At 38.0% G+C, this 26,825-nt stretch overlaps 1 protein-coding gene and 1 long non-coding RNA gene across 3 annotated transcripts in view; both read left to right on the top strand.

The window, feature by feature from the left end:
• Positions 1-26,825, top strand: part of prkcbb (protein kinase C, beta b) — a 127,856-nt gene that overhangs the window by 8,938 nt on the left and 92,093 nt on the right. For both annotated transcript variants that reach the window (XM_082179782.1, XM_082179781.1), the window contains exon 3: positions 24,155-24,237. In XM_082179782.1, coding sequence (XP_082035908.1) covers positions 24,155-24,237 — 83 coding nt within the window. The remainder of the gene's footprint in view (positions 1-24,154; positions 24,238-26,825) is intronic.
• Positions 10,579-14,524, top strand: LOC309506199. The gene is made up of 2 exons (XR_014208678.1): positions 10,579-11,435; positions 12,401-14,524. It is a non-coding gene; the product is annotated as an uncharacterized lncRNA (long non-coding RNA).

Below are 26,825 nucleotides of genomic sequence, written 5' to 3'. Positions count from 1 at the left end.
TAATAGCTTCAAATAGTTCATGAGTAGTTGAAAAATGTCTCCCAGTTCGTTTGAGTTTAATGTAAGACCAAATATTCACTATAGGGTTGAAGATAGATGCGTGAATAGATGAATAGATGCATTTACTATTATATTTCTCTCCAGATTTTCTAAGACACCACTCTGGAGCATCACCATGCCACTTGTGTTTCATTGTGATTCATTACTACACACACAACCTCCCATATTCTGGCAAAACTTCATTCTGTCTTTGTTGTTTTTCTGAGACAGCAATGGCTTTTTAAGTAGTGCATTTGCTTAAATTTGGCTAATTTCCTGACCAATAATTTGTGGTTAAGTCAATTAAAAGCTTAGTGTTTAGCCATGTTGGGCTTGTACAGACTGGGCATTCCTTCCTTTCAGTAGTCTGCATTTTGCCAGTTTTTGTGTTAAAGGTAATCAGTCAAGTTTGTATTGGCTGATGATGACAAAATACTGGTCATCGGCCACCCGTCTCTTTAGATAATGATGCTGTAATATAAGTAAATAAGATTGACCAAAGTCCTTTTCAAGGAAAGTCATTTCGCAATGCCTCCGGGCAGCTATTTCAGGATCAACACTAGTCTACTTGAATGTGGAAGTCCTGAAAACTCAAAAACTGCTTTCTGGACTCACATTTAAATAACATAGTTCATGTCAGATTTTGTTGTTGATTTGAAATGTTCCACAAATTTTGTTTCTTAACATAAAAAAAAAAAAAACATATTTCAGGTTTTCCAGCCAATCAGACAATTCCAAGCACGTCTCAGGACTGTTTGTATGGGAACCGGAGCCTCTTTAACAGCAGCTGCAATTATGCGATGACTTTACCAATTTCTGATTGGCTCTCTTATTTAGAAGATGTGACTTTTTCTGTCATAATGTGCATTGTACTTTCCTAGAACAAATACTGAAATAAATGAAAATTGAAAATTTGTGCTATAGTGGCCAGTCAATTCGTTGCGGTTACAATGTCATTACAGATTATTGGCCTAGCCAATATATTTAAAATTATAACAATGCCTTTAGCTTGTATGAGGAACAGACTAGGATGCACCAATATTAAAATATGCTGATTATTATATGTTGATAAATATGTCATGCCATGGCTGGTAATAAATGTCTATAGTATTTTATCTAAATAAAAAAAAAAAAAAAAATAACCAAAAAATAAAAATCTTTTAAAATGCTACAGGTTCATTATGAAAAACGATATTCATTTTTGAGATTTGGTAATGATTACACATGATTATAAATTCTTTGTGTTTTTAAAGATTAAGTGAGCGTTAGATGATGGCAGAGGTAATTTAAATGTCAAATTAAAGTAAATTAGCATGAACCATTAAATATCCAATAGGGACCAATCAATTAAGAATCTCTAATATCTGCCAATAAACGATATGGTACAGTCAGAAGTGAACTCAACACCATATACAAGAAGAAGAAGGTGGAGAAGAAATGTGCTGAAATATGAATGAGATATGAGAGCTAGGGCTTTCATAGATTTTAGATTTTGGTTGAAGTGTCTCTTTAAGATCATTTTTAACTTCAGACCAGACTGAAATGTTTGCAGACGGTACAGCTGTGAATGGAGGCTGAATCTGTGCAAGTGAGCTGCACCGGGTGAAGTGAGAGGGGCAGTTTGAGGGGTGATTTTGCAGGTGTGTATGTGTTAAAGTGAAGTCAGGTTCACCGCTGGGATCACTGTCAGTCGTATATTAAAAATGGGCAATCTCAGAGTGGGCGTGAGCTAGGTTAAAAGCTTCCCCAGGCTATCAGTCACACTTTTAATTGAAATGCAAGTATGTTAGGACACAGGGGCTGTTTTTAAGCACAGCTGGTCTTACCTGAGCTGACAAAGACTGAAGACTCTGGTTGAATGTTTAAAAATATATTTAAAAAATCTGTGAGGTATACGATTAGCCTACTTTACCTGACAGAACCAGCATGTATTGGATTTCATGAATACTACACAAAATAAAGGGATAGCTGCAGAGTACCTGATATTTTCTTCAAAGTGTTTTGCTAGTTAGCATGGTCCAGTTAGCCTCCACTGCTAGCGGCAGCTGAGAATCAAAATCTTTATTGCCAAGAATGTTCACACATATGAGGAATTTGTCTTGGTGGCAGAAGCTTCCACAGCACTGACAGAATGACAGCAACAAGACAGATTCAAAAAATATATAAAAATGCACAATATACAAAATAGCAACTGCAATTGAGATGAATGGAAATGCTACCAGTTAGCTTTCTCTAGGTATGGTAAGCTCGTGTGACAAATTGCCTCCAAGAATTTACAGACTGTTTATGAAAAACATTATGCTTTTGTTTAATTTTTGCCATGTGATGCAGGTCTCCCATAGTTAATTTCTTTGCTGAAAAGATACACTACCGTTCAAAAGTTCTGGTATGTGATTTAGAAGGGTTTTCAGCATTTATAATAATAAGAAATGTTTGTCTGAAGGATCATGTGACACTGAAGTCTTGAGTAATATTGCAAAAAAAAAATCAGGTTTGACATCACAAATTGTAAATCTATTAAAATATATTCAAACAGAAATCAGTTATTTCAAATTGCAATATTTGCAATAATTTTACTGTATTTTCGATCAAATACAGTTTTGGTGAGCAGAGAGACTTTCAAAAACATTAAAAAGGCAGCCAAGAATGTTTTTATTGCAATAGATGCTATTTACACTAAGTGAAAAAAGTGATAGATTCTGTTTACACTATGCAAAAATAGCAGTATTTTCTTTGCAATAAGTGTAAAAAGTAGTGGCAGATACTATTTGCACCTCAGCGTTGTTGTACATTAAACGACATGCAATAATAATATAGTGTAAATTATTATATTTATTAAATGGATGCTGTGCCTTATTGGGACAATAATGATAATCACTTTATTATTAATCACACATTAGACACTATTTTCACTTTCACGAAAATTTTCTTCATTTTTTTTCTTCATTTTTTTTCCGATCTGATATGTGATGGGGGGGGAAAAGGAATAGAGTAAATTCAGCAAAAGGCGGATTCAAATTTGGGTCGTTTTGCATCAAAACTTTCAGCCACGTGCATTACCCCTATACTATTGCTACTGTTGTCAATCTAGCATCTTCCGTAATTGTGTCTGGCCCAACCAGACGTCAGTGGGTGGAGTTAGTGTAAATAGCCTCTGCCAACAAGGCGGGCTATTTGCACTTAGTGTAAATAGATACTCTGGAAATAAAAAACGTACTGACCCCAAACTTTTGAAACTTTACCAACTCTGTGTAATTAATAACAAAATAAACAGAGCTGATAAAGAATGATCAGTCACTCTAGGAAACGTTTGAAGTTCACGACTTGATTGTCTCAATGATTTCATTCATTCGTTCTGTGTTCTGGAATTGCCCATAAATGCATGAGGGTCAGGGTAGATGCCTTTTTAGGCAGCCTGGTTGAACCAAGTTCTTTCAGTATTGACCCAACTGGGTATTGATGCTATTGTATGACCCTGATCGATGTTAATGCAGTGAATTCCCTCTGGCCAGCAATTTAATCGGGCCTTCTGCTGTAGAACACAGGGGAAATATGCATATGTAAGCTTTCCACTGATTCAGTCAGGTTTAGGAATGAAAGGAGGAGAAAATTATGATTGCGGTTAAATGAGAATTTAATTTAAGGCTTTCACAAGCTTTAACACTGATGCGAGTAACCTTTGCTTGCTTTTTTCAGGACTCGCTTTTTCTTAAGCTCCAACATGAACAAATTCTGAGAATAAATAAATAATTAATAAATAAATAAATGCAATCTCTATATCTGACCTGAATGTTCTTGGTCAGTTCAGTAGAGACCCAAACTGTTTTAGAGACCTGAAGAAAGACCATGAACATTTTTGTACGCTTCAGGTTTCTGATAATACATGATGAGCTGTTTATACTTCTACTAAATATGGACAGAACAAGAAATGCATTACTGATTCATAGTGTCACACTGATTTATATCGTACTCTATTTATGCATAATTATATATTACATTCTACATGATCTGGTTTGAATGACAGTAAACAGGGTGTGTAGATGGTGCTGATGATGATGATTGGTGAAGTAAAGGCCTGTAAGAAGGCTACAATAATAGTGCTGCAGTTCTCCTCAAACCAATTTAACCCATAGGACCATTTAACTGCTTGCTGCAGTTGCTAGGCAACAGGAGATGAGTAGCCTCACAGTACATGACTACTTTTGAAGCTTTCTCTCAGTCTCAGTCTCTCTCTCTCTCTCTCTCTCTCTCTTTCTTTCTCTCTCTTTCTGTCACTCTTGTGAATACACTGTCCCAAATATCACTGCTTCTTGAGATTATATTCAGCTAAATAGAATTGTTTTTGGGTCAGCGTGCAAAAAAAGTTGTGTATCAAAGTAAATTTAACTTCCCTTTGGTCGTTTTAAGAGATTGTAGTTTCAGTTGTAGCTTTCACTTCTCATTTATCACCACAGCAGCAATGAAATAGAAAAGGAAATATTTTATTTGTATACTGCGAAATAAATCTATGACCAAGATCATATCTCCCTGTATGTATGTATGTATATACACACACACAGAGTGCTTAACAAATGTATTAGACCACCCAATGTAAGGTTTGTGCCACAGATGCCCGAATCTAAACTAAACTAAATAATTTTTTATGTTTCTGTAATGGTAATTCTAGCAGTGTGTGTAAGCTCTTTAGTCACAGCTGGCCAAGTCAAAGTCCGGACTTGAACAAATTTGGGATTTAGGGAATACAAAGATAGATTGCACAACAGTTTCATCAAAAGCAAGTCTTTGGGAACAACTAGAAACTGTTTGGAAGTCAATAACAACAGAGACTGTGGAAAAGTACTGTACATGAAAACAATGCCAGCAAGAATGCAAGCTGTTATCAAGGCCTAAGGACGACATGCAAAATATTACGTTTTTTTGGTTATAATGTGAATAAAGACTATTTTGATGATTCAGTTTGTTATTTGCCTAATAAATGACAATAACATTTTTAGTTTTAAACAAGTTTTTGACAGATTCCTAAAATATTTGTGTTTTCTCTTTATTATGACAGGTGGTCTAATACATTTAAGCACTGTGTGTGTATATGTGTGTATATGTATATGTGTGTGTGTATATATATATATATATATATATATATATATATATATATATATATATACATATACATATACATATATATAATACTGTCTATATATTATAGATATTGTAGTGGCTGTCATTTTTATTTTTTATTTTTATTTTATCTCTCCTTTTCCCATAAGATTGGCAGCACTTGAACCACCAACTGTTATTTTATGGAGGAAGTTGGCAAAAAATTCTAAATCTAGGGATGCATGAAATCTCAACACCTTATCAGTTATCTGTGGATATTTGTGAATGTTATGCTATCTACAAATGTTGGATATTTACATGTACTGAATACTATTTATTTTCCATTTTATTGTGTTATTGTGTGTGTGTGTGTGTGTGTGTGTGTGTGTGTGTGTGTGCGCGCGTCAAACACAGACATGGTCAATTCAAACAGGAACAAAATCAAGGTATGTCTGTCAAACACAAATTTAGATTAACCTTAGGGGATAACAGTCTTGTCTGAAGAGGATTTTTAGCAAGTGTGCAGTGAATTCATAGATAAATCAGAGCGCCAGACTTTGTGCCTGTCGTCGGCTGTCCTCTGATCCTGGATCAGTTGAAACGGAGATAACTGCTCTGTTACTGTATGTGCATATAGACACACACACACATACACGACCCATCACTTTTCATGTTTTTCAATATCAGTGATGATGAGCAAAGCTCTATGATTTACTTGGGCCTCTTCACCGTTGGCTGTAGACAGCTGTTGTCGCTGTGTGCCGAGTCATACTGATGTCATTAGAGCTGTTATAGGACTGAGCTGTGGTCTGCGGGCTGTCAGTGTGGAGGTTACACTGCATGCGTGATTATTCCCTTTCCCTCTCTAAATCGCTCTCGTTCTCAACATTTCCTGATCTTTCCTCATCTCATTTTCTCTTTCCTCCCTTTTATTGGTAAATTGATTTCATAATACAATTTATTCCATTGTGCTGATTACAGTATTCATATAACAAGGTATTTTAATTGTATGTGTTTATGTGCAACTGGTTGATTAGTTGGGTGGACTAGTTTTTATTATTTTAATTATTAATTTAAATTTGTTTTAATAATTACATTTATATTAAAATGTTTGTTTTAATTTCTTTTTTTTTTAAATAGGGTAAATCCCCATTTTCAAAATGACCTGTTTTTAAAGCATTTTATAATTATATTTTGCTTTTGCATTCTGTGCATTTGGCAGAATTTTAGTTGTGATTTACAGTGGATTCAAGGTTTACATTTTATATTATTGATCTGCCTGCATTGACACCATTATATGAGAACTGAACTGAGCTGGATGATGACATCACTGTTTTCTCCAGAGCGGCTGCATAGATAAATAAACGAAATGAATAACTTTTTTCAACAAAAATTAACCATCACTGAACTTACTTAAGCTGGACTATGACGCTATTTTCTTATAGATCTGCTGTACAACTGAAACAAACTTAGTTGCATAATTTCCCTGTTATCACTGTAAAACAATCTGCTTTGAAACAATCTGTGTTGTAAATACTTGTCAAAGGTGACTTGACATTTTGCTAGTGAAGGTAAAAACAGCTTTATTAATGTGTCTTGCCAGCCACCCTTCCATCCGTTCTGTGGCGTTCCATCAAATAGTTTTTAATGCACCAATGTGTCTCGTGTAAAGGCCCCAAAGAAATGATTATGATCAGGTGAACTAATCGATTTTGAAAACTAGTAGTTTTACACGACCCTACTACTGTTGGTTAGAGGATTTATTTTGTTGTTCAATTTGTGGTGCTTTTTTCAACGCGACTCCCTTTCTTTCTGCTTTTATAAGCCATATCCTCATTTTTTTAAATTTCTGTATTATTTAAATTCTTTTACTTTTTCCCCACTTCTGCATTATCATCTGTCTGTCGTGTGTGTGTGTGTGTGTGTGTGTGTGTGTGTGTGTGTGTGTGTGTGTGTATGTGTGCGTTTGCGTGGGTGGAGGGGGGAAGGGTTGTGTGTAGGACAGGTATAGCGGGGGGGTCGTGGTCCAGAGGGGGCGGTGAGCTGCACGGAGAGACTCTTCAGCGGATTCACAAGCAGTAAGTGGAGAGGCTTCTTCAAACAGATGGGATGGGTAGAGTGGAGACACAGGCCTGTCACGGGGCAAACACACACACACTCCCTCACAACTCAACCCTGTGACTCCAGTGTTGAATAGATGACTGATTTGTTAACATGTGTATTTTACCAGGTTTTTTTTGCAGTCGCAAGCAACGATGGGAAAATGCTACATTATTGCGTTACACCTAGACCAGCATGTGTTTTTAAGTACGAAGTGGTATTTTGTGCTATGGGCAAGGGTTTGTCAACTCAGCATCTTCATGTTACAAGGAAGGTTTCAGTTCTATTTTCTGTATGTAAATAAATAAAAGGTTAGTGCTTGTTGCTTACAGTATTTGAAACCGTTATTCCGGTGCAAATCAGGTGTAAATTTACTTTAAAGAAAAAAGTTACATTATTTGACTTCACTTCCAAAAAGTCATAGGGATCAATAGTCCAGATTGGGAGTGAATTACTCGCAACTTTCGCTTAAATTGTTATCACCATTGGTGACAAGCAAATCTTTATTTGAATTCATATTCATAGTCATTCATTTAGTTTGGAAAACTAAGAAATCTCTTGGTTTCTTGTAACGCGTTACTCCCACTGGCCTCAAGTTGTTCAGCTAATAGCATATACTGGTTACCACACCAAACTCATCTAGTATGCCCAAGAGTGCTATTTAGGTTGCTTTGAAGGTTTTGAGACACCCCTGATGAAAAACAAAACAAAAAAACATAACAGCTAAGACTAGGATGATGCATGCTGGATGATACAGGATTCATGCTGCTCCTTGCTGGTTTATTGTTGGTTTGAGCTGCTTTATGCTGGTCTATGATGATGTTTGGACTGGTTTAGCTGATGGACCAGCACAGCCATGTTGTCCACTATCAAAAATGCTGGCCATCCAGCATGCTTAATCTGTGAAGTGTAAAACTAGTTAAGAACACCATAATGTGTATCTAAAACACATAATATGCAGTTTTTTTTCATTATTTGGGTATTGATTTATTATTTTGTGTATTACAAACATGACAACTTTTTAGCTTACGCTGTTTTTGTTTCACTCTGTGATTGTTTTCTTAGCATACAGGCACAGTCAATAAGTGACCTCAATTGCTGATATCGCACCCGGTCGCCATTCTGTCAACTTCATATATTATTCAAATTAAAAAAAAATATCAGGTTTGTAAACGACATAATCCAGTGCAGGGCAAAGAGCTAGTACACTACACCGTGTTTACAGCCCTCAAAAGTGTGTTTAGCTGCAGGCCGTAGCACAGAGGAGGAGGAGGCCTGTGTGTGTGTGTGTGTGTGTGAGAGAGAGAGAGGGGAGAAGTTGAGGACAGCTGTGGATTGACGGCTGACTCACTGACCTCATCTCTGCATCTCTGTAAGTCAGCTCAGCGTAGTGCTCAGCGGGCCATGGTATTTTTATTTAGCGCGTAGGTTGGCCCTACTCACTTGCATAACTCCCATTACCACAGGCAGGAAAGGTGAAAATCAAATATCTTTTTTCTTTGTGAACAATCACTCGTATCTCCTGTTGAAAAAAATGAGCGTTCGCAGCCTGTCTACAAGCGCTCGAGCTCTCCTCCTGTGCCCCCCCCCCCTCTCTCGCTCTCTCTCTCTCTCTCTCTCTCTCTCTCTCTCTCTTGAGTGAGTGAGTGAGTGAGTGAGTGAGTGAGTGAGAATTACTCGTTTTAGTGGATGTGAGGCTAGATAAAAGGTTTCTTCTCCTCTGTGAGCATCTCTCATTCAGTGTGAGATCACACACAGTGCTGAAGCGATGGTGTGTTGAGACCTCAATTAACTTTCAAAAGCGAATTACTTTCGACAGATTTACTGAGTCTTGATTTGTATAACAAAGGCCCAGATTAAATTGGTGGCCACATGTTGGTGCATTACAATCATTGTTGGAGAGTATCTAAATAGCACCACTTAATAGTGATGGTGAGTCGACTCCAAAAGAGTTGATTCCTATAGACTCTATATAGCCCTGAATAGTCGGGGTCAACTCCAGCACAGGAATCGACTCTCATACTCTGTTGTTTTCTTCCCTATTGTATTTCTCCCCAGTCTTCATGAACAAGAAAAAAACTTCTTGTGGTATGCTATTGGTGTGATGTCATATGAGTGACAGGTTCATCAAAACAAACAAAAAATCATCAGAGAAGAGATGGAAGAGGGAGGGGAAGTTATTTTGATTAAGAGTTATAAGGGCAGATTAATTAAATAATAATAATGTGCACTGATAAATCATTTTAATAAATACCGCAATATTCCATAAGAAAAATAACAATCGTCCATTTTTGACTTGTACACAGGCACACTCCACCCAAAAATCTAAATGCTATCATCATATACTCACCCTCATGCCATCCCATATGTTCCTTTATTCTGTAAAAAAAAAAAAAAAAAACATCTCTGTGAGACCTAATGCAAGATGGATCCCTCACAGTTGACGCTTCAAAAACCACACAAAGTGAACATTTTATGTTTTTCATCCAGTTTATGAATCAATGTCTTCTGAACTGTAGGTATGTGTACATGTTTGAAAAAGTTCAAATATTAGTATTGTTCTCACACACACACATCGTCTTGCTTTAGAAGACATTGATTCTTCATCTGGGGTTGTGTGGATTTTCTTTTGTGGATACATTTGTAATGACAAAAAGAACATTTTTATTTTTGGATTGAGTACCAATTTTTTTTTAGCATGACAGCTCAGCTGTTTCAAAACTGTGTAGGTTTTCCCGTAACAAGATGCTTCTTAACAAGTAGTGGTGTAGTGTGACAAAATACTTTGCTGTTTTTATGTCACATTGCATTTCACACACAGCTCTACAGCCGAGTGAGACGAGACAGCACTGTGCTGCTTTCCTTGAAACTATGAATCCTTGAAACCTTCCATGTGAAGTCAGATTCTGTTTTGTGAATCAGTCCAGAATGAAGTGATTCACGTTATTCAAAAATTTAGGGTCAGTAAGAGTTTTTATGTTTGTTTTTTAAAAGTATGTTATGCTTACTAAGGCAACATACACACTGCAGCTAAATTTGATTGCCAGTTCACCATTAGTGTTTTTATCCTGTTCTGTTCACACACAGATCAGTCATTTATGGGAGTGACAACCGCATTCCACAACCGACTTAACGTGGGTGGTGGTGGCGCAGTGGATAAGACACATGCCTTTGGTGTGAGAGACCCGGGTTCGAATCCACTGTGAGACACCAATGTGTCCCTGAGCAAGACACTTAACCCCTAGTTGCTCCAGAGGCGTGCGACCTCTGACATATATAGCAATTGTAAGTCGCTTTGTATAAAAGCGTCAGCTAAATGAATAAATGTAAATGTAAATGTAACTCGAAAATTCTAGGTTGTGACAACCACATTTACAAAATTCTGCAGTGTGTATGAAAACAAACTGTTGTTAATGACGTATTTAAATGTGCATCAGGGATGTGTCTCTCATCTGGTGCAAGAAAATTGCAGGGAAAGAGCCTTGATGAGCCCATAAGAAACCTAAATAAATCGAAATGCTTTATATTGAAAATAAGACCAAATATTGTGACCCACACATGCTTATTTAAGTCCATAAACTAGATTGCTGTATGAGCTAAGGCCAAACAACAAACCCCAAAACGCTTAAAATAAGTGGACATGGCAACACTTCAAGAAAGCAGGCTTGAACAAAGTATGACACCTCTGTCATGTTTTGTTTTTATTACATGACTCTTGTAGAATCGTTGATTCTGATTGGTCAATCGCGCCATCCAGCGGTATGTTATTCAGTTATTCCCTGATAACAACCGCTGAAAAGTGAAAACCGATAAACACAGGCTCATCCGGGTTATTGAAGGTTCGCTAGGAACGGTTTTTCTTTGTGGAAGTTTTGCGTTTGGTGAGCTAATAAAATATTAATATTTTATGAACAGTTATTTAACTATGTCATCCAGTATCGTGGACACACTCTCTCTTGTTTCATACAAACGCAGTTGCTGCCATTTTGCGACTATTGTTTTGTACACTGTTATAAGATAACAAAGGTATGATTTTAAAGCAGTTTCATCTCAAATCAATATCTCTTATCCGCATAATTATTTATGTGGCGAAATGCTGTGTAATAAGTGGTATGATTGTACCGTATGGTATGTATCCCTTAAATGTCCGTCTAGTTTGAACTTGCCGCGCTAGCAACTGCTCTCTTCGTGGAAGCTTCCCGGTTAAGTCAAGTCAAGTTTATTTGTATAGCGCTTTTCACAATACAGATTGTATCAAAGCAGCTTCACAGTATTAAATTAAAATAATACAACAAAGTTTGTTTCAAGAGGAATTTATTGATTGATAAAATTAAATTAAATATCCCCAACTGAGCAAGCCAAAGGCAACAGTGGCAAGGAACCGAAAAACTCCATCAAGTGACCTAATGGTGTCCTAAAACTCCATCAAGTGACCTAATGGAGAAAAAAAAACCTTGGGAGAACCCAGGCTCAGTCGGGGGCCAGTTCTCCTCTGGCATTTATGAGCTAGAGGCCGGATTGTAGTTTGAACTGTAGGATTATATGAATGCCTGGCTGAAGAGATGCGACTTTAATCTAGTTTTAAACTGGGAGAGCGAGTCTGAGCAACGAACAGTATCAGGAAGACTATTCCAGAGTTTTGGAGCCAAATGTGAGAATGCTCTCCCTCCTTTGGTGGTTCTGGATATCCTAGGTATGACCAAAAGCCTTGAATTTAGTGATCTTAAAGAGCGCGATGGATTATAGGGCGATAGAAGATCCGTTAAATAGACAGGAGCTAAGCCGTTTAGGGCTTTATAAGTCAGTAGCAATACCTTGTAATTAATATGGAACTTTATAGGTAACCAATGCAGTGATGATAAAATCGGTGTTATATGATCATATTTTCTTGATCTCGTAAGAACTCTAGCGGCGGCATTTTGGACTAACTGTAGCTTGTTTATTGAGGATGCAGGACAACCAGCTAATAAAGCATTACAGTAATCTAGTCTCGAGGTCATGAATGCATGAACTAACTTTTCTGCATCAGAAACTGATAGCATATTACGTAGCTTAGCAATGTTTCTAAGGTGGAAAAAGGCTGTTTTTGTAACATATGAAATATGATTTTCAAAAGACAGGTTGCAATCGAGTATAACACCCAGGTCTTTTACTGTAGAGGATAAAGTTTAACCGGCTGGATGTACATTATCCCTCACATAATGTATATAACCCCTTTGGTTAAAATTGACAAGTAGTCTTTGGTCGCTGTAAAATGTATTTTTCAAAAGTAGTTGATGCCAAAACATTGCTATGGTGTAAATCTCCACAGTTCCAGGAGTGAGTTGTGTTCTGTACCCATGAAGGGATAATTTAGGTCATTCATTACCGTTTTTAAATACTGTAAAGTTTCAGGAGTGACAACAACCGTGTGTACATGGCCTATGGCTGCATTTACTAGATCAGTAAAAACAGCAATATTGTGAAATATTTTTACAATTTACAATAGCTGTTTTTTATATGAATATATTTTAAATGGTAATTTACCTCTGTGATGCAAAGCTGAATTTTCAGCATCATTACTCCAGGCTTCATTATCACATGATCCTTCAGAAATTTGTTGATTTGATGCTCAAGAAACATTTATTATTATTACCAATGTTGAAAGAAGTTGTGCTGCTTAATATTTTTTTGTGCAAACTGTACATCATAATCATAATGTTTCTTTTTTTATTTGTCAAAATCCTAAAACTTTTATTATTTCCAGGTTTGAATTAGATTTTGAATACCATATTTTCTACAGTGGGCTTTTGTGTCCCTGTCCCTGTATGTTAGGCTTTATTTCTCTGAGCAGCAGTTTAGACTTCCCTTATGTCCTTATTGTCTTTTGACACTGACTTGACACGCTGGAGGAATTGATATATGAGTGTCACAGATGATTAAGAAACAGAAACAGAAAAAAAACAAAAAAAAACGGAAGGTGAAGGAATGTGGTAAGCAGGAAAAACTAACTCAACCTGTCTCACTTCGGTCTGTGCTGTGTGCTCTAATGAAAAAAGTCATCGCCTCCAGGTGTACTTTTTAATAATCTGTTTAAAAAAAATAACTAAGAGCCACAGTCAATAGCCATGCTACTCTAGCCCCAGATCTACAGATGAAAACCTGTTCTCCTCAGCCGAGAGACGCAGGTGCTCGCAGTGTCTCTGGCGTGTATATCCTGTTCTAACAGGAAGCCCTGGGCTCCACTTCCCTCTCAGCCAGCTTAAACCGCTCTGCCAAGGCTGTGACAGACATCAGCTGCCAGAAAGTCATTAGCAGTGAAAGCCATTCTCTCTCATTATCTAGATTTCAGGAAACGGGAACACCGAGGCTGATGGGAGCGCCGCCTTGGCTGAAAACTGGATGAGGTGTGTGTAGATCCATCTGTAATGTCTCAGAAATGAAAAAATTAGAAAGACAGCGAGAGGGAGAGAAGGAATGAATGCCAGGTTTAATTGGCATGGGACCGATTCACCATGCGGGGCACCGCTGCCACGGCAGTGTAAAGCTGGAATGGCAAACTGGAGCACCAGCCTGTGCGTAGATTAAAGTGAGGGGGTGAGAAGGAGAGAGAAGGGGAATGAAAAAGAAGTAGTTTTGGAAAAAAAAGTACTTCTCTTTTGTGACTGTTCAGCTTCTTTATTGAGTGGCCTAACGTGTGGTGGGCGAAAGCCTCAGTGATTGAGTTCAGTATTATATAAAGGCCATATGGGAGTGAAGGGATATCAGACAAACTCTAGACTTTTCTCACAGTCTGTTCATTTTCGATTGGGCTGGTTGTATATGGATAGAATGAAGGAACGAATCAGTGCAGTGATGATGATGATTGTCACACTATTACTACTGATTACTCATTTAAACACAAAAAATAGTACAAAAGAAAACATTTCCAAATCCATTTTTCATACTGTGCATTATAATGTAGTGATTCCTAAATTCACTTGTAGCATTTAAAATGTTTTTTTTTTAAGCTTTTATTGGTTGACTTTTTTTTCTTCTTTTTTTTTTGACAAAATAGTATAAGATTGCAATATCATCCATTTGTCTTTTGCTCTAACATGAAAATAATTATGAGCTTATCGGTATTGGACATAATTTTAATATCAGTGCATCCCTAATATTATGTAAAAAAAAACTTGTGGAATGAGTGTCGAGTCGACCAATTAGAATCAAGAACACTTCAAGCTATAAATCATGCTATAAATTCTAATTGTTTAAATACAGAGAAATCAAATATTTTTGCTGGAAGTTTAAAAGTCCAATAAAGACAATCTTGCTTTAGAAGACATTGATTCTTCATCTGGGGTTGTGTGGATTTTCTTTTGTGGATACATTTGTAATGACAAAAAGAACATTTTTATTTTTGGATTGAGTACCATTTTTTTTTTTTTTGCATGACAGCTCAGCTGTTTCAAAACTGTGTAGGTTTTCCCGTAACAAGATGCTTCTTAACAAGTAGTGGTGTAGTGTGACAAAATACTTTGCTGTTTTTATGTCACATTGCATTTCACACACAGCTCTAAAATCCAAATGTCTAATAATTTGTCATTGACTCTTATTACAGGGTCAATCTGTTGTCTAGCTCAAGACAACAATAGATAATAGTTTATAATAAAAATGTGTAAAAAAAAAAATTGTGGTCATTTGGTAACCAGCCCAGACCTTTATGCAGTATAGTTATGTAATAAACCCTTGTGTGTTTCTAAACCCACCAGCCCCATCAGCACAGCCACTGATTGGCTAAGTAGGTTCTAGGTTGCAATCTAATTCCCCTTTGATAACAAACACTTTGAACGACTACCGGTTGTTTTTGAATTCTGTGTAAACTGGCCAATACAATTCAGATGGCCACCTGGGCTATTCAGTACAATCTTTTCTCAGACTTGAGCGTTATTAATGTTTTTTCAGTCATAATGCATACATCGGCACCGTTATCTTTTAAATGGGACCTAATGTGCCCCTTTTTATAAGATGTAATATAAATCTCAGGTTTCCCCAGAATGTGTCTGTGAGGTTTCAGCTCAAAATACCCTACTAATTTATTATACCATGTTGTAAATGCCTGTTTTTGAGTGGAAGGAAAAACATGCTGTTTTTATGCATTGCAGTTCTTCATCATCATAAACGTTTATTATTTGCATGTGTTTTAAAGCCATTTGAGTTAAAATTTCTGAAGATACTGATATTTTGAAAGACCGATATTTTGAAATGCTGTAATTCTGTGCATATGTGTATATCGGGATTACACGCTGTCTGAGGCATAAACAAAGATCGTTTTGTGTACATCAACATGAGTTTGATCAAATCACATTTCATTGATTCAGACTCATGCCATCGAGAATTCGCTATGAATATTCACAAAGTTGGAATACTGCTCTTTTGAAAACGATACCAAAATTGTGCTGAGGCGGGGAAGTGGCAGTCGCCGAGGAATGAGCAGAGAAAAACATTTTTCATGGACAAAGGAAAGGTACTCCTCTCAGGAAACATACAAATAAAGATATTTTTTGATGTTTCATTGCTATTTCGAGCATTGGGATTGCTAGACGAGGGCTTAATGAACACATTTTTGTGAAAAACCTCAAATTCGACTAAAACATTTTTCGCTTGTTTTGCCTGTAGCTCGTAATTAGCCCGTGCGCATTCTGTCAGCACGGGTCACATATGGTTTTCTGAGCTCACACATCCGAAGCACAAGCACAGAAAGCTGGATGTCAGACGGTGCACCCGCGTGAGTATTAAACTAAGTTCTCTTTCGCGTCTTATTGCATTTAAATTGTCAAATACACTGACTGAATAACTTTAGTAACTTTAATAAAGAATCCATTACTTACTTAAATACTGCTGTTAAATGCTCTGGCAAGGAGACAAACATGGCGGACTGTGTACAGTTCACTCAGGGGAGGAGCTAAGCTAACCTGTTCCAAGGTGACGTCACATTGGAGAACATTCCTGAATGAGACCGTGTCAGATTTATGGGAAAAATAACAAACGGAGTGGATGGATTTTTACCGCATTAGGGTTGGTTGTGTACACACAATGCAGACACAATGCATTTGAATATGTTCAAAAACAATATAAAAGTGATTTTTGCATAATAGGCTTAAAGCTTACCGGTGTACTACCAATCTCTAGTTGCACAGTCCATTCATTGTACTGTATGAAGTTGTGCTATCAACTGAAGCCAGAAAGTGACAATCATACTCTTCACGATCTCTTACTTCACTCACCACTTTGCTTTTACACATCTTTTCCCACTGCCCTGTTTCCCTACATCTGTTACATGAGGACTTCAACGCTGGACAATGATTTATTTTTATTTTTATCTTTTCCACATCTGCCAGATATTTTCTCTCTTTTCTTATCTGTGGAACTTTGTTTGAACTTTGGTCCTTGAGCATGTTGCTTCCGATGTGTGTGTCTTTTATGTGCTACCTCTTGAATAGCGCATGTAGCCTCTCCTTGTACGCTAACTTGCGCTTTCACCTCCTCCGACTGGCGGGTTTCTTGCACCGTCATTTTGAGTGTGAGATTTGGGATGAGCTGCAACTTGTGTGACTTGTCTTGGATTCATGTCACAATTCGGTCTCTTATGTGTTTCTCACGGCACTCTGACACCATGTAATAAACCCTCATATGTGGTGCAGAAGAATCCAATGTCCAGCTTTGATTTCGTTCTTTGAACTTTTACTGAATCTTTCAGTGAACTGTTCAACAACTGTTCAGCGGTATAGCCACACACGCTAAACTCTCAAACCACTGTCCCTCACCATTCACGTCATCCCGTAACGTCACGCCTGCAGACATAACTAATCCTCATTCTATTACAAGTTACACCACCCCAAAACCTTAAATGTGACACTTCTTAGGGATTTCAAACTGACAAGCTTTAAGACATCACAAAATGTCAAGCTCCTCCACGCCATGCCATCCTCTGATTCGATGGTCTGTTGTCAGGAGTGGCTCCGCTGGCAGACACTTAATCAGCGGAGAGTGTGTGCAGTATTAATCAGTGTAAATGAACAGCGTAAGTAATGGCTGTGTAAGATGCATCTTGTTGTTGATTGTATGGCGGACAGCAGGAGTGTGTGTGCTGCTGTGCTGTTCAGATGTGTTAATCTCAGTGAAGCCTCACTCTTAACAGTCCCATCAGCTCTGAGCGCAGGATCAGCCCAGCTAATCCAGTTAATGTCACAACTAACATCCGCTCTCTCTCTCTCTCTCTCGCTCTCTCTCTCTCTCTCTCTGTGTGTGTGTGTGAGACATTGCCGCAGGTGTGTGAAATCTGAAACACTTTTTGTACATATGTTTTCGAAAAAGAAAAAAAATATTCACACGGCTTGATTTTACCAGAAAATGTCCTGGTCACAACTGTACATTTCAGGAAAGAAAATACGATTACATTTTTCTTAGATATTTCCTACAACACATTTTCTTCTGAAATTCTTATTACCATAATGTGAACAGACAGTTGCTTCAGCAGTTTATTTTGTAATTTTCCTTGCTGTCATGATGATTTCCATTAGTTCTTGATACTGTAATGCAATCATTTATGCTGAAAAAAATTAAGGAAGTATATTGAATAGTACTATGATGGATAAACTTTACATTTTAAACATGTTGTTGTTTTTCATCACAAGAATTTTTATTTTTTTTTATTTTTTTTGCTTTAAATAATGAGGTTTTGGGAATTCTATCTGTCTGACTGACTGTCAGTCTGATTATGTCTAGTATCCTTTGCATCAGCTTCATGTCTTTTATAATCATATTTAGAATGAGGAAGCACTTTTACTTTAGATTGGAAGACAAGCTTGTTTTTAATTTTAACAGCAGGATGTAGTCCATCAGTGTTTAATGACCAGTGGTAAGAGCTGAGCTAGCTGTCAGTATTGTATTCCTGCTCACTGTTCTTGTGCGTTGTGAGACTTGTGGTATGATTTAGCTTAGAAAAATTCATATTGTTAGTGTGACCTGTGCATATTATGTACAGAAAAATGTCATGTCATGCGTCACAGTGTGTGAATGTTTGATTATGAGTGAGAATTCACAGCACGTCTTGTGTATCCTAAATTGATAATTTATGAGTGTCTCCTCAGTAAAGGGAATACATTTTCCAGACAGTTAAACCGAGTTGTTTAGTCATGGTTGGAAAAGCTGCATACAAATATTAGGTTAGCATATTAACATAATTAGGATCAGAATACTGTTTTGTTATTGCCCTAAGCTTTTCTTAGCTTTTTTAATTAAGTTTCATTTGCTTTGATGAACAGTTTTGAATTTGATATTTATTTTCATGAAGATTTATTCACCCACATGTAGCTCCAAACCTGTATGGCTTTCTTTTGTGAAATATAAAAGAATATATTTTGAGAGTTTTTTTTTTTTCTCTTCCAAACAATGGAAGTCAACGGTCATCAAAAATCTTTCAAAACAGTCTTCAAAATATTTATGTTCCGTTCCACAGTAAAAAAAGAAAGTCATACCTGTTTGGAATGACATGAGGGTGAGTAAATGATGACAGAATTTTCTCTGTCTGATCCTGAAAAGCCTTCAGAAGCCCTCTGATGGAGATGGAACATCATTGGAAATATCTGTGCAGACTGCAGATTTGCATACATTTTCCTTGAGACTTGATTCAAAATGGTGATAATTTTAAGATATTTTATGTTTTTGAGGGCTCTGCTCAACAGCGGAAAGTGTGAGAAAAAGTCCAATGACAGTACCAACTTGAATCTCAGTTCATTTACATTCTGAAATTTGAACAATTTTGTCAAAATGTAGGAGTACACTAGCATATAGAACTTCAAATATAATAGACCTGGATGAAAAGACACATGAGGTATTTAACAGTACTAACATGGTTAATATTTTCATCAACCTCTAAACAGTAAGGTTTGTGTTTCCTTCTTTCTGTAAAATACATTCTTATCTCGACATATCAAGGCTTCCCATGGGCTGTGTGGGGGAAAACAAGTTGTTTTTAGATGTTCATCCTTCCCTTCCTACAGCTTGATTCAATTTAACACCTTGTTGTGTTCATGAACCCTTAATGATGTTGCACCATGAGGAATATATTTTGCATGCTGTTCTGTTTCTAGTAAACAAGCACACAAACTCTCTTCCCTTCCTCCTAATCTGCATCTCACTGACAGCTGGGCTGAATTCAATATCAAGATGAACGTTCCCAGTCATCTCTGAGATCGCTCACGCGTCTCTCGCGCCCGTGAATTAAAATCGTGAAAGGTTCTTCTGCAGCTCCTCAGGCCAGACGCGGCTTGCTATAACTGGAGGCTCTTTTTAAAGGTTTGCAGTTGTCCAGAAGGCAGATATGCTTGGATGTCGAGTGCATGTGTGTTTGTGTGGGCGTACTCGTGTATGTGTGCGCCTTTGAGCTGTAGCTGTGCGAGTACGTGGGTGTGCACTGTTGCTGTTTGTCTGTGAGCGACTGAATTATTAGTAGAAGAGGACTAATGCTCATGTTTTTCCAAGTTAATTGAATTTGTCTCCGAACGGCTCTGTGCGGCATCTGCCGGGACAGAGTTTGGTGTCATACCGGGGTGTTCGGCAGGGGTGCGTTTGCTAAGGTGCTGAGCCGCTGGTGTGGCATGGATATTTAATGGGCTGTTTAATTATGAAGGGCCAGATCAGTCTCGCTGTGAAGGGACGTGGGTTGCTACATGAGCCTTTCTCTCGTTCTGACCTTTTAAGAGTGCTGGAGAGAGAAAGAGTCAGGGAAACTCCTACTGGGCCTGATCCTTCTCCATCAGGCTGGCCATTATGTAAGCGTGCGCTCAATAGGCCCTGTGAGAGGCTGTTTAACTAAGCCATTTGGAGGTGGCAGTTTGCGCCTCACCTCTGGTTCGATCTTTACCCTGTCACTATTAGATGAGGAACTAGCCTACCTGTATCTGAATGCCTATACTGCTTGATAGATGAGAGATCAAAAAATATATTATTTAGGAACTGTTGTAATTTGTAAAGAAGTTTTCTCCTTCCTTATTGTACTGTTTTTGAGGGATTGTATTTCAAAGGATAGGACAGTATTCAAATCTGTTTGCGTTCTGTTTATGACAGTGGATCTCAAAGAGTGGCACATGAATTGTCACCCAGTTTACAAAACAACAGAATATGTGTTGTATTTCAGTTTGTATTATGTTATTTCTAATTTCTGATATTTTTGTGTCATCATTTACTCACCATCATCCCCTCCTTTCCATGTGATTTCCATAAATGGGTATAAAAGTGCCATAAAGATATCGTAAAAGTCCATATCTTGTGCTCTATATTCTGTATTAAAGGTGCATTCAATAGATATTCGGCTAGCGTTAGCATCGCTGTTCTTTTGTAGAGTGGTGTTAGACGCTGCACTGCCATCTATAGACGTGGATCAGCATTATCATCTGCGAGTTTTATGTAAATTACACTGATTCTAGTGGTCTATGCGATAAATAATTCCTTACCTGTCCAATAAAAAAGAAACAACATGGGCAACACTATTCAGGATTTTCTTTGTCATCAAATCTTTCCAACTTGCGTATGCTGTACAGATTCTCCTGTTGTTTCCGCTGGTAAAGCACATTAATAATCATGTTTCATAGTGTATCTTGAGGCAGCAGCCAGTGAGCGTGAGGATTCTCTTCTATGTTTAGTGCAACACCGCAGGTCACGTCATTTCAACATGACGAAACACTGACAGAGGGTGATCTGCATCATACATGATTAAAACACTTTTTATAGAAAGCTATTGTGTTCAAAAGAATAAATGATGACAGATGTTTTTGGTGAATGGTTCTTTTTAGTGTATCTTAAAATGTACATCCTACTTTTGCACTGCAGGATGTGAAGAGATAAGTGGTGTTGACCATTCTCAAGTGCTGATCATAGTCTGAGAAACTTTTATTCTGAGCACTAAAAAGAGAGGGGAAAAAGGACTTGTTTGCCAAAAGGCAAGAAATTCTATCAACTGTTTTTGTCTCCTTTTGGCACAGATACACAGGATCCAGCGCTCCTTTTTGAAGCAGTTCCATGCACTTCTAAAAAGAAAAAGTTGAAAGATCAAATTCAGAAATGTATTTACTACTAAAGTGTTTGGATTGAAGATGTTCTCAGAATGGCAGCTCAAGATCTTTCTATGATAAATGGCCCTTTCTTACTTAAGTTCCCTAAAATCTTTGCCTTTTTATAATACAATTCTCAGCTGTACAAGCTATTAGCATGTGTATACTGTATGTTTGTTTATAAATGCTTTCTTTTAATTGTTTTTGTTTTTTCTTTGTTCTGAAAACGCAGAAAAGATGTGATTCTGCTTGTTTCATATTGTCTGTCTTTTTTCATTCATTCATTTAAAAATTTTTGAACAAACCAAAAAAGTGTTTGGCTTGGACTGTGAAATTGCATATTACAGAACCGCTTGTGGTTTCGGCCAACCCCTTCATCACAACTTCTCTTCAGCTAGGTTTGTCATCCATAACTCCTTCTATGACAGCCAGGAACCTTGGAGTTGTGATTGATGATCAGTTGTTCTTCACAGACCACATTGCTAGAACTGCCCAGTCCTGCACATTTGCCTCGTACAACATTAGGAAGATCAGGCCCTTCCTATCGGATCATGCTAGACGACTCCTTGTCCAAGCTCTTATTTTATCCAAACTAGACTATTGTAATGCTCTCTTGGCAGGCCTACCAGCATATACTGTCAAACCTCTATAATTGATCCAGAATGCAGCAGTGAGAGTGGTCTTTAACCAGTCGAAGAGAGCGCACGTCACACCTCTCATCACGAATTTGATGCGAGCAGCTATTGGCAGCCAGTTGCAAATTGAAGGCATTGATGTTTGCCTACAGAACAAGCACTGCCTCTGGACCCCTATACCTTAACTCACTACTTCAGACTTAAGTGCCCTCCAGAAGCTAGTGAACGGCATCTTGTGGTGGCATCGCAAAGAGGCACAGAATCACTTTTCCTTGACTGTTCCTTGCTGGTGGAATGACCTGCCTAACTCAACTCGAGCAGCTCTTTACCGTTTCAAGAAACAGCTCAAGGCGGATCTTTTTCGTCAACACTTGACCCGTTAATACTAACACTTTCTATTTTATTTCTATCCTATCTATTTTTTATTTTTTTATTAGCTATGTGTATACTGTGCTAGGCTAACTGTGACTTGTCACAGCACTTTCAAATTGTTGCCTAAATTGCTCATCATTTCCTCCTCATTTGTAAGTCGCTTTGGATAAAAGCATCTGCTAAATGATTAAATGTAAATGTAATGTAAATATCTTTCCACAGATCTGCAAAAGTGCTAGTAAAGGGACTGATGAAGGATGTGTAGCACCGTGATTTATTTTAACTGCAAGAATGTTACAGATAATCCATATATAGTGTTATGTCACCTAGTTCACAATCCAAAAAGATGGAAATTTGCTCAGTTCTTAAAAGAATTAGAAAAAAAGTTTTTAAATAGGTGCTGCTTGAATGTTCAGCTCATTTGGCCTGGTTTAAATCGCAATAATGAAAAGAGCAAACTGAATCATATGCTTCAGTTCTCTTCCAAATCTATGGTTTTGTTTCTTCATCTCTCTCTTTCTCAGTGGAGTATTTCGAGTGTGTGGGTGACAGTGGCTGTTCAGCCTGTCTGAAGTTTGGCTGTTGTGTTTTGGCCGGAGCTGCTAGACTTAAAGTGCAGATTTCTAAAGAGATTACGGTGAACGTGAGAGACTTGTGTCATTTCCTGTGAGAAAACGTTTTTAACCTGCTCAAATCTGAGTAGGAGCATTCACCTGCATCAGGAAGGAAGATGCCCCAATGATGACCTGGATATGTCACACTGCAGAGGTGCCAGGGGCATTAGTGATGTGAACAGAGGGGCATTGTACATACAGTCCAGCACAGCTCATCATTTGCATAGTCGCTTCAGCTCCTATTTTTTATTTAAATTTACATATATATATATATAAGCAATTAGATCAAATAATAGTCGAAAAGAGATTTTTCTTTTACTTGAAGTAAAAAATGTATTGGAACCTCAACCTACTGAAAATGCTTAGGCCAAAATGAATTTCATGCTGCTTTATACTTGTTTGGTGCTGGTCTAACTGGAAGACTATGCTATGTTCAACAGCAAAAAAAAAATAATTGTATGCAGTATTGCTGATTAATGTAGTTAAATAATCAAACAGGCTATTTTTGTTTATCATGATACATCATACAAGATAATAAATGCATGCTTGTGCTTCATGTGCTTTTGACAACTTGAGAGAATGAACATGAATGACATTTCCAAAACTGTAACATAACCAATGCTTACTGGCTTTTACAGTGAATCATTGCAGTTTATGGGGAGGGAATTGCTGACATCTTAAATGTTGACATCATAAGTGATTAAAATAATAAATAAAATGATTTTATTTGCAAATATCATGTGTGAGTTAATTGGCAGATATTTTAATTCAGGCAGAAATACATGCAGTCTGTGTGCGGCGCAACGAAAATAGAAACTGCTGTGATGTGTGGCAATAGACGCAGAGCAGTATTTTAAATGCCCATAAAACACACACACACACACACACCGTTTTTTTCAACTGTGGAGAGCACACAAATTGGGAATCAATTGAAACACTAAGAATTATGTAATAATAATAATAAACAATAAACAAGCACAGTGGTGCGCAAGTACCACTTTTTGTTAAATGGTGGTGGTTAGGCCTTGTGCAGCCATATGCAGTGTTATATTGTGATGCGATTGTCATGGCTGTATTTATGTGAGCGGGTTCAGGTTGGGTCTTGGAGCATAACGTGAAATCAAACAGGATCCCTGTTACTGCAGATAAATGTCTGTCAGTACCATGTGCTCTGATTCTCACCGTTTATCTCATCTGTCTGTCTCTCTCTCCTTCCTTCTTTCAGTCTGCTGCTTTGTGGTGCACAAGCGTTGCCATGAATTCGTCACCTTCTCCTGCCCCGGAGCAGATAAGGGTCCTGCATCAGATGTGAGTACAAAAATTTCTTCTTTCCCCTCCTCTTCTTCTTCCTCTTCCATCTCTCCTCTCTCTTTGTCTCTCCTCTTCAATCTGTGTCTGTCTATCTCTCAATCCCACATGAGAGAACAGAGAAAGGAGGTGGGCAAAAGTTGTCGTCCTCTGGTAAATCTAATCAGATGTCCTGTCACAGAGGAAGTGTGTGAGACAGCTGCAGTGACGATAACACTCTCCGTTTCAGATTTCCTCCTGGAGTCGTCTTCTTCGCTCACTTTGTCTCGGGCCCCTGAGTTATACAACCATTTAAATCAACAAATTACCCGGTCTATAGTGACAGCTACAGGAAGCGCGTCCACACAGGGGACCAGAGCTCTTTTTTGTTAGTGTGGATGAGAGATGCCAGCTCAATCACATCATTACAATTGCTACACACACAGGAACAGGAGGGAGAATGAATGGCGCTGTGCAGTTACGGGAAATGGCTTTGCTCTTTGAATCGGTGTAATTATGAAAAATACATTTCTGCTTCGCTCTCTGCCACTTTTTGATTCTCTGTCTAAACCAGAGTGTGTTTTTTTTCTTACCAGAAATGCACACACACAAAAAAAATCTGAATTGTGAACAAAAAACTCACTGCGAAACCATAGCAAGTAATCATTTTTATTGCAGCATATGGTACTATATATTTCTCTTTAATTTTCTCTATAGGCATTTTTTTTTTCTCTTTTTTTTCACTAAAACCATGAACGAGACCCTTCCGCTCAAGGATGGTTCACGTGTTTGTTTTGAAGTAAAAAATGATTTGAAAAACTACCAATAACAATTGTAGCTGTAGTATGTACTGTGTTTGATGGCGATCTAACTTCTTGACAAGTAAAAACTGCATTTTGTAAGTATACACGTGTAGTATACATATGTAGAATACAATCCATACATGCATTCACCATCATTGGTATTATCATGTGAATTATGGTGTCAGGTGTGTCACTATTCTCTGACATTTACACATACAAAGACATTTTTGTGAATTCAGATTGGGATTCAGCCTTTATTTATGAGATGTTGAACGCTCCGCCTTGAGATTAGATGGCGTATTCTTTTACCGACTCAGAAGTGCACTGCGAACTCTTGTGCTGTGAGCGTGAAAGTCCCAGTGCTGTGCATCTGACAGCCCTCTCAGTGCCCTTCTCTCAGTCAGACGTACCTTCAGCTCTCAGAGGAGCACCCTACACATCCCGGGTCGGCTCCCTTGCCTAGAATACCGTCATATTCACATAGTACTCCCAGCAGGGCCAGGCGAAATGACATGGTTGGCAGACGCTCCACAAAGGGATTCAGAGTGATCTAAAATGGAGAATGTTGATGGGATTTCGTTAACACATTTCCACACCTCAATCCACATTAGTGATCTGGCTCTTTCCACCACTTCTTTAAGAAGCCTCACCATTCATCTCATTCATGCAGATGAAACGCGCCCTTTCATCCTCCTCCAGAGCCGCGGCTATGAGGTTCATGCTTAATTCTGTTTTCACGTTTGTTCTCCACCGGTCTAGAAGTTCTGCCAAAACCGCGTGTGCTCTGGACGTCTGTGTGCCAGTAAACTGGGCATGATATATATTTGATGAAGCCTTGGCCTTGTGACATTGTCATTAGTTTTTTCTTGTGTAAATTTGCTAGCTAGTCTCAGAAGAGCCACTAAAGGGGATTATAGGTATAAATATAGTCAATGTCAAAGACAGCCAAGCAAGGCGGACTCAAATATGTTTTCGAAGGGGCTCGTTTTAGGCTTCAATTATAGAAGTGGGCTAATTAGACATAGGACCAAGGGATTTCTGTACCGGTAGTCTCATTAAACTCTCATTCACGTTATAAGAGCTCTGTATCGTATTGAAACCAAACTCCGAATGCAGTTGTGCAATAAAAAAAACCAGACCGTTGGTTTTCACTGCACAGACTTCAGGTGGGTTCATGGACATGTGAGCGTCTACTTGTTTTTGCTCGCTTTTCTTATGACAAATTCTGTGTTTTGTATTAAAAGGAGTTTGTCAGACATGACAAGGACTGTTGGCTCTGATCAGTAAGGGTTTTATAAATCAAAAGTGTCTTTCGCACATTCAGTCATGGGTGTTTAACGCCCACTGGTTTCTTGGAAAACTTCAAATATCTCATTTTATATCTCACTCCCTCCCTCAGATGTTGGATCAGTTCACTTTCTTAATAGATCATTTAAATTAGTGATATATCAGCATTGCTGTCGGCAGACTCTGGTGCACATAAGCCATAGCAAGGGCCTGTTTACACGTTATTAAGATGCGTTTTGGTCGATCAGATCACAAGTAGACACATTCCCTTTTACACCTGGTATTTTAAACCATCTCTTTTGTCCACTTTCAACCACTTCTGTCCTGATTTCTTCGAGGGGAGGGGATGTATGAGCTTTTTCAGATCTTTCGGTGTAATGGACGAAATAAGCTTGCGCAATTTACATATGAACGCAACCAGAGACGACGGGAAAACATACTTTAGTTCCTGATCTGATGGCCGCAAGACCACGCCGAACAGCTAGTTCGCTTCCCATAATGTTTATGCATTAGGTCAGT

Source organism: Leuciscus leuciscus (assembly GCF_965113295.1).
Source record: "Leuciscus leuciscus genome assembly, chromosome: 1".
Taxonomy (NCBI): domain Eukaryota; kingdom Metazoa; phylum Chordata; class Actinopteri; order Cypriniformes; family Leuciscidae; genus Leuciscus; species Leuciscus leuciscus.
The sequence above is the reverse complement of the archived record's forward strand: the minus strand, read 5'-3'. Positions and strand labels throughout refer to the sequence as shown.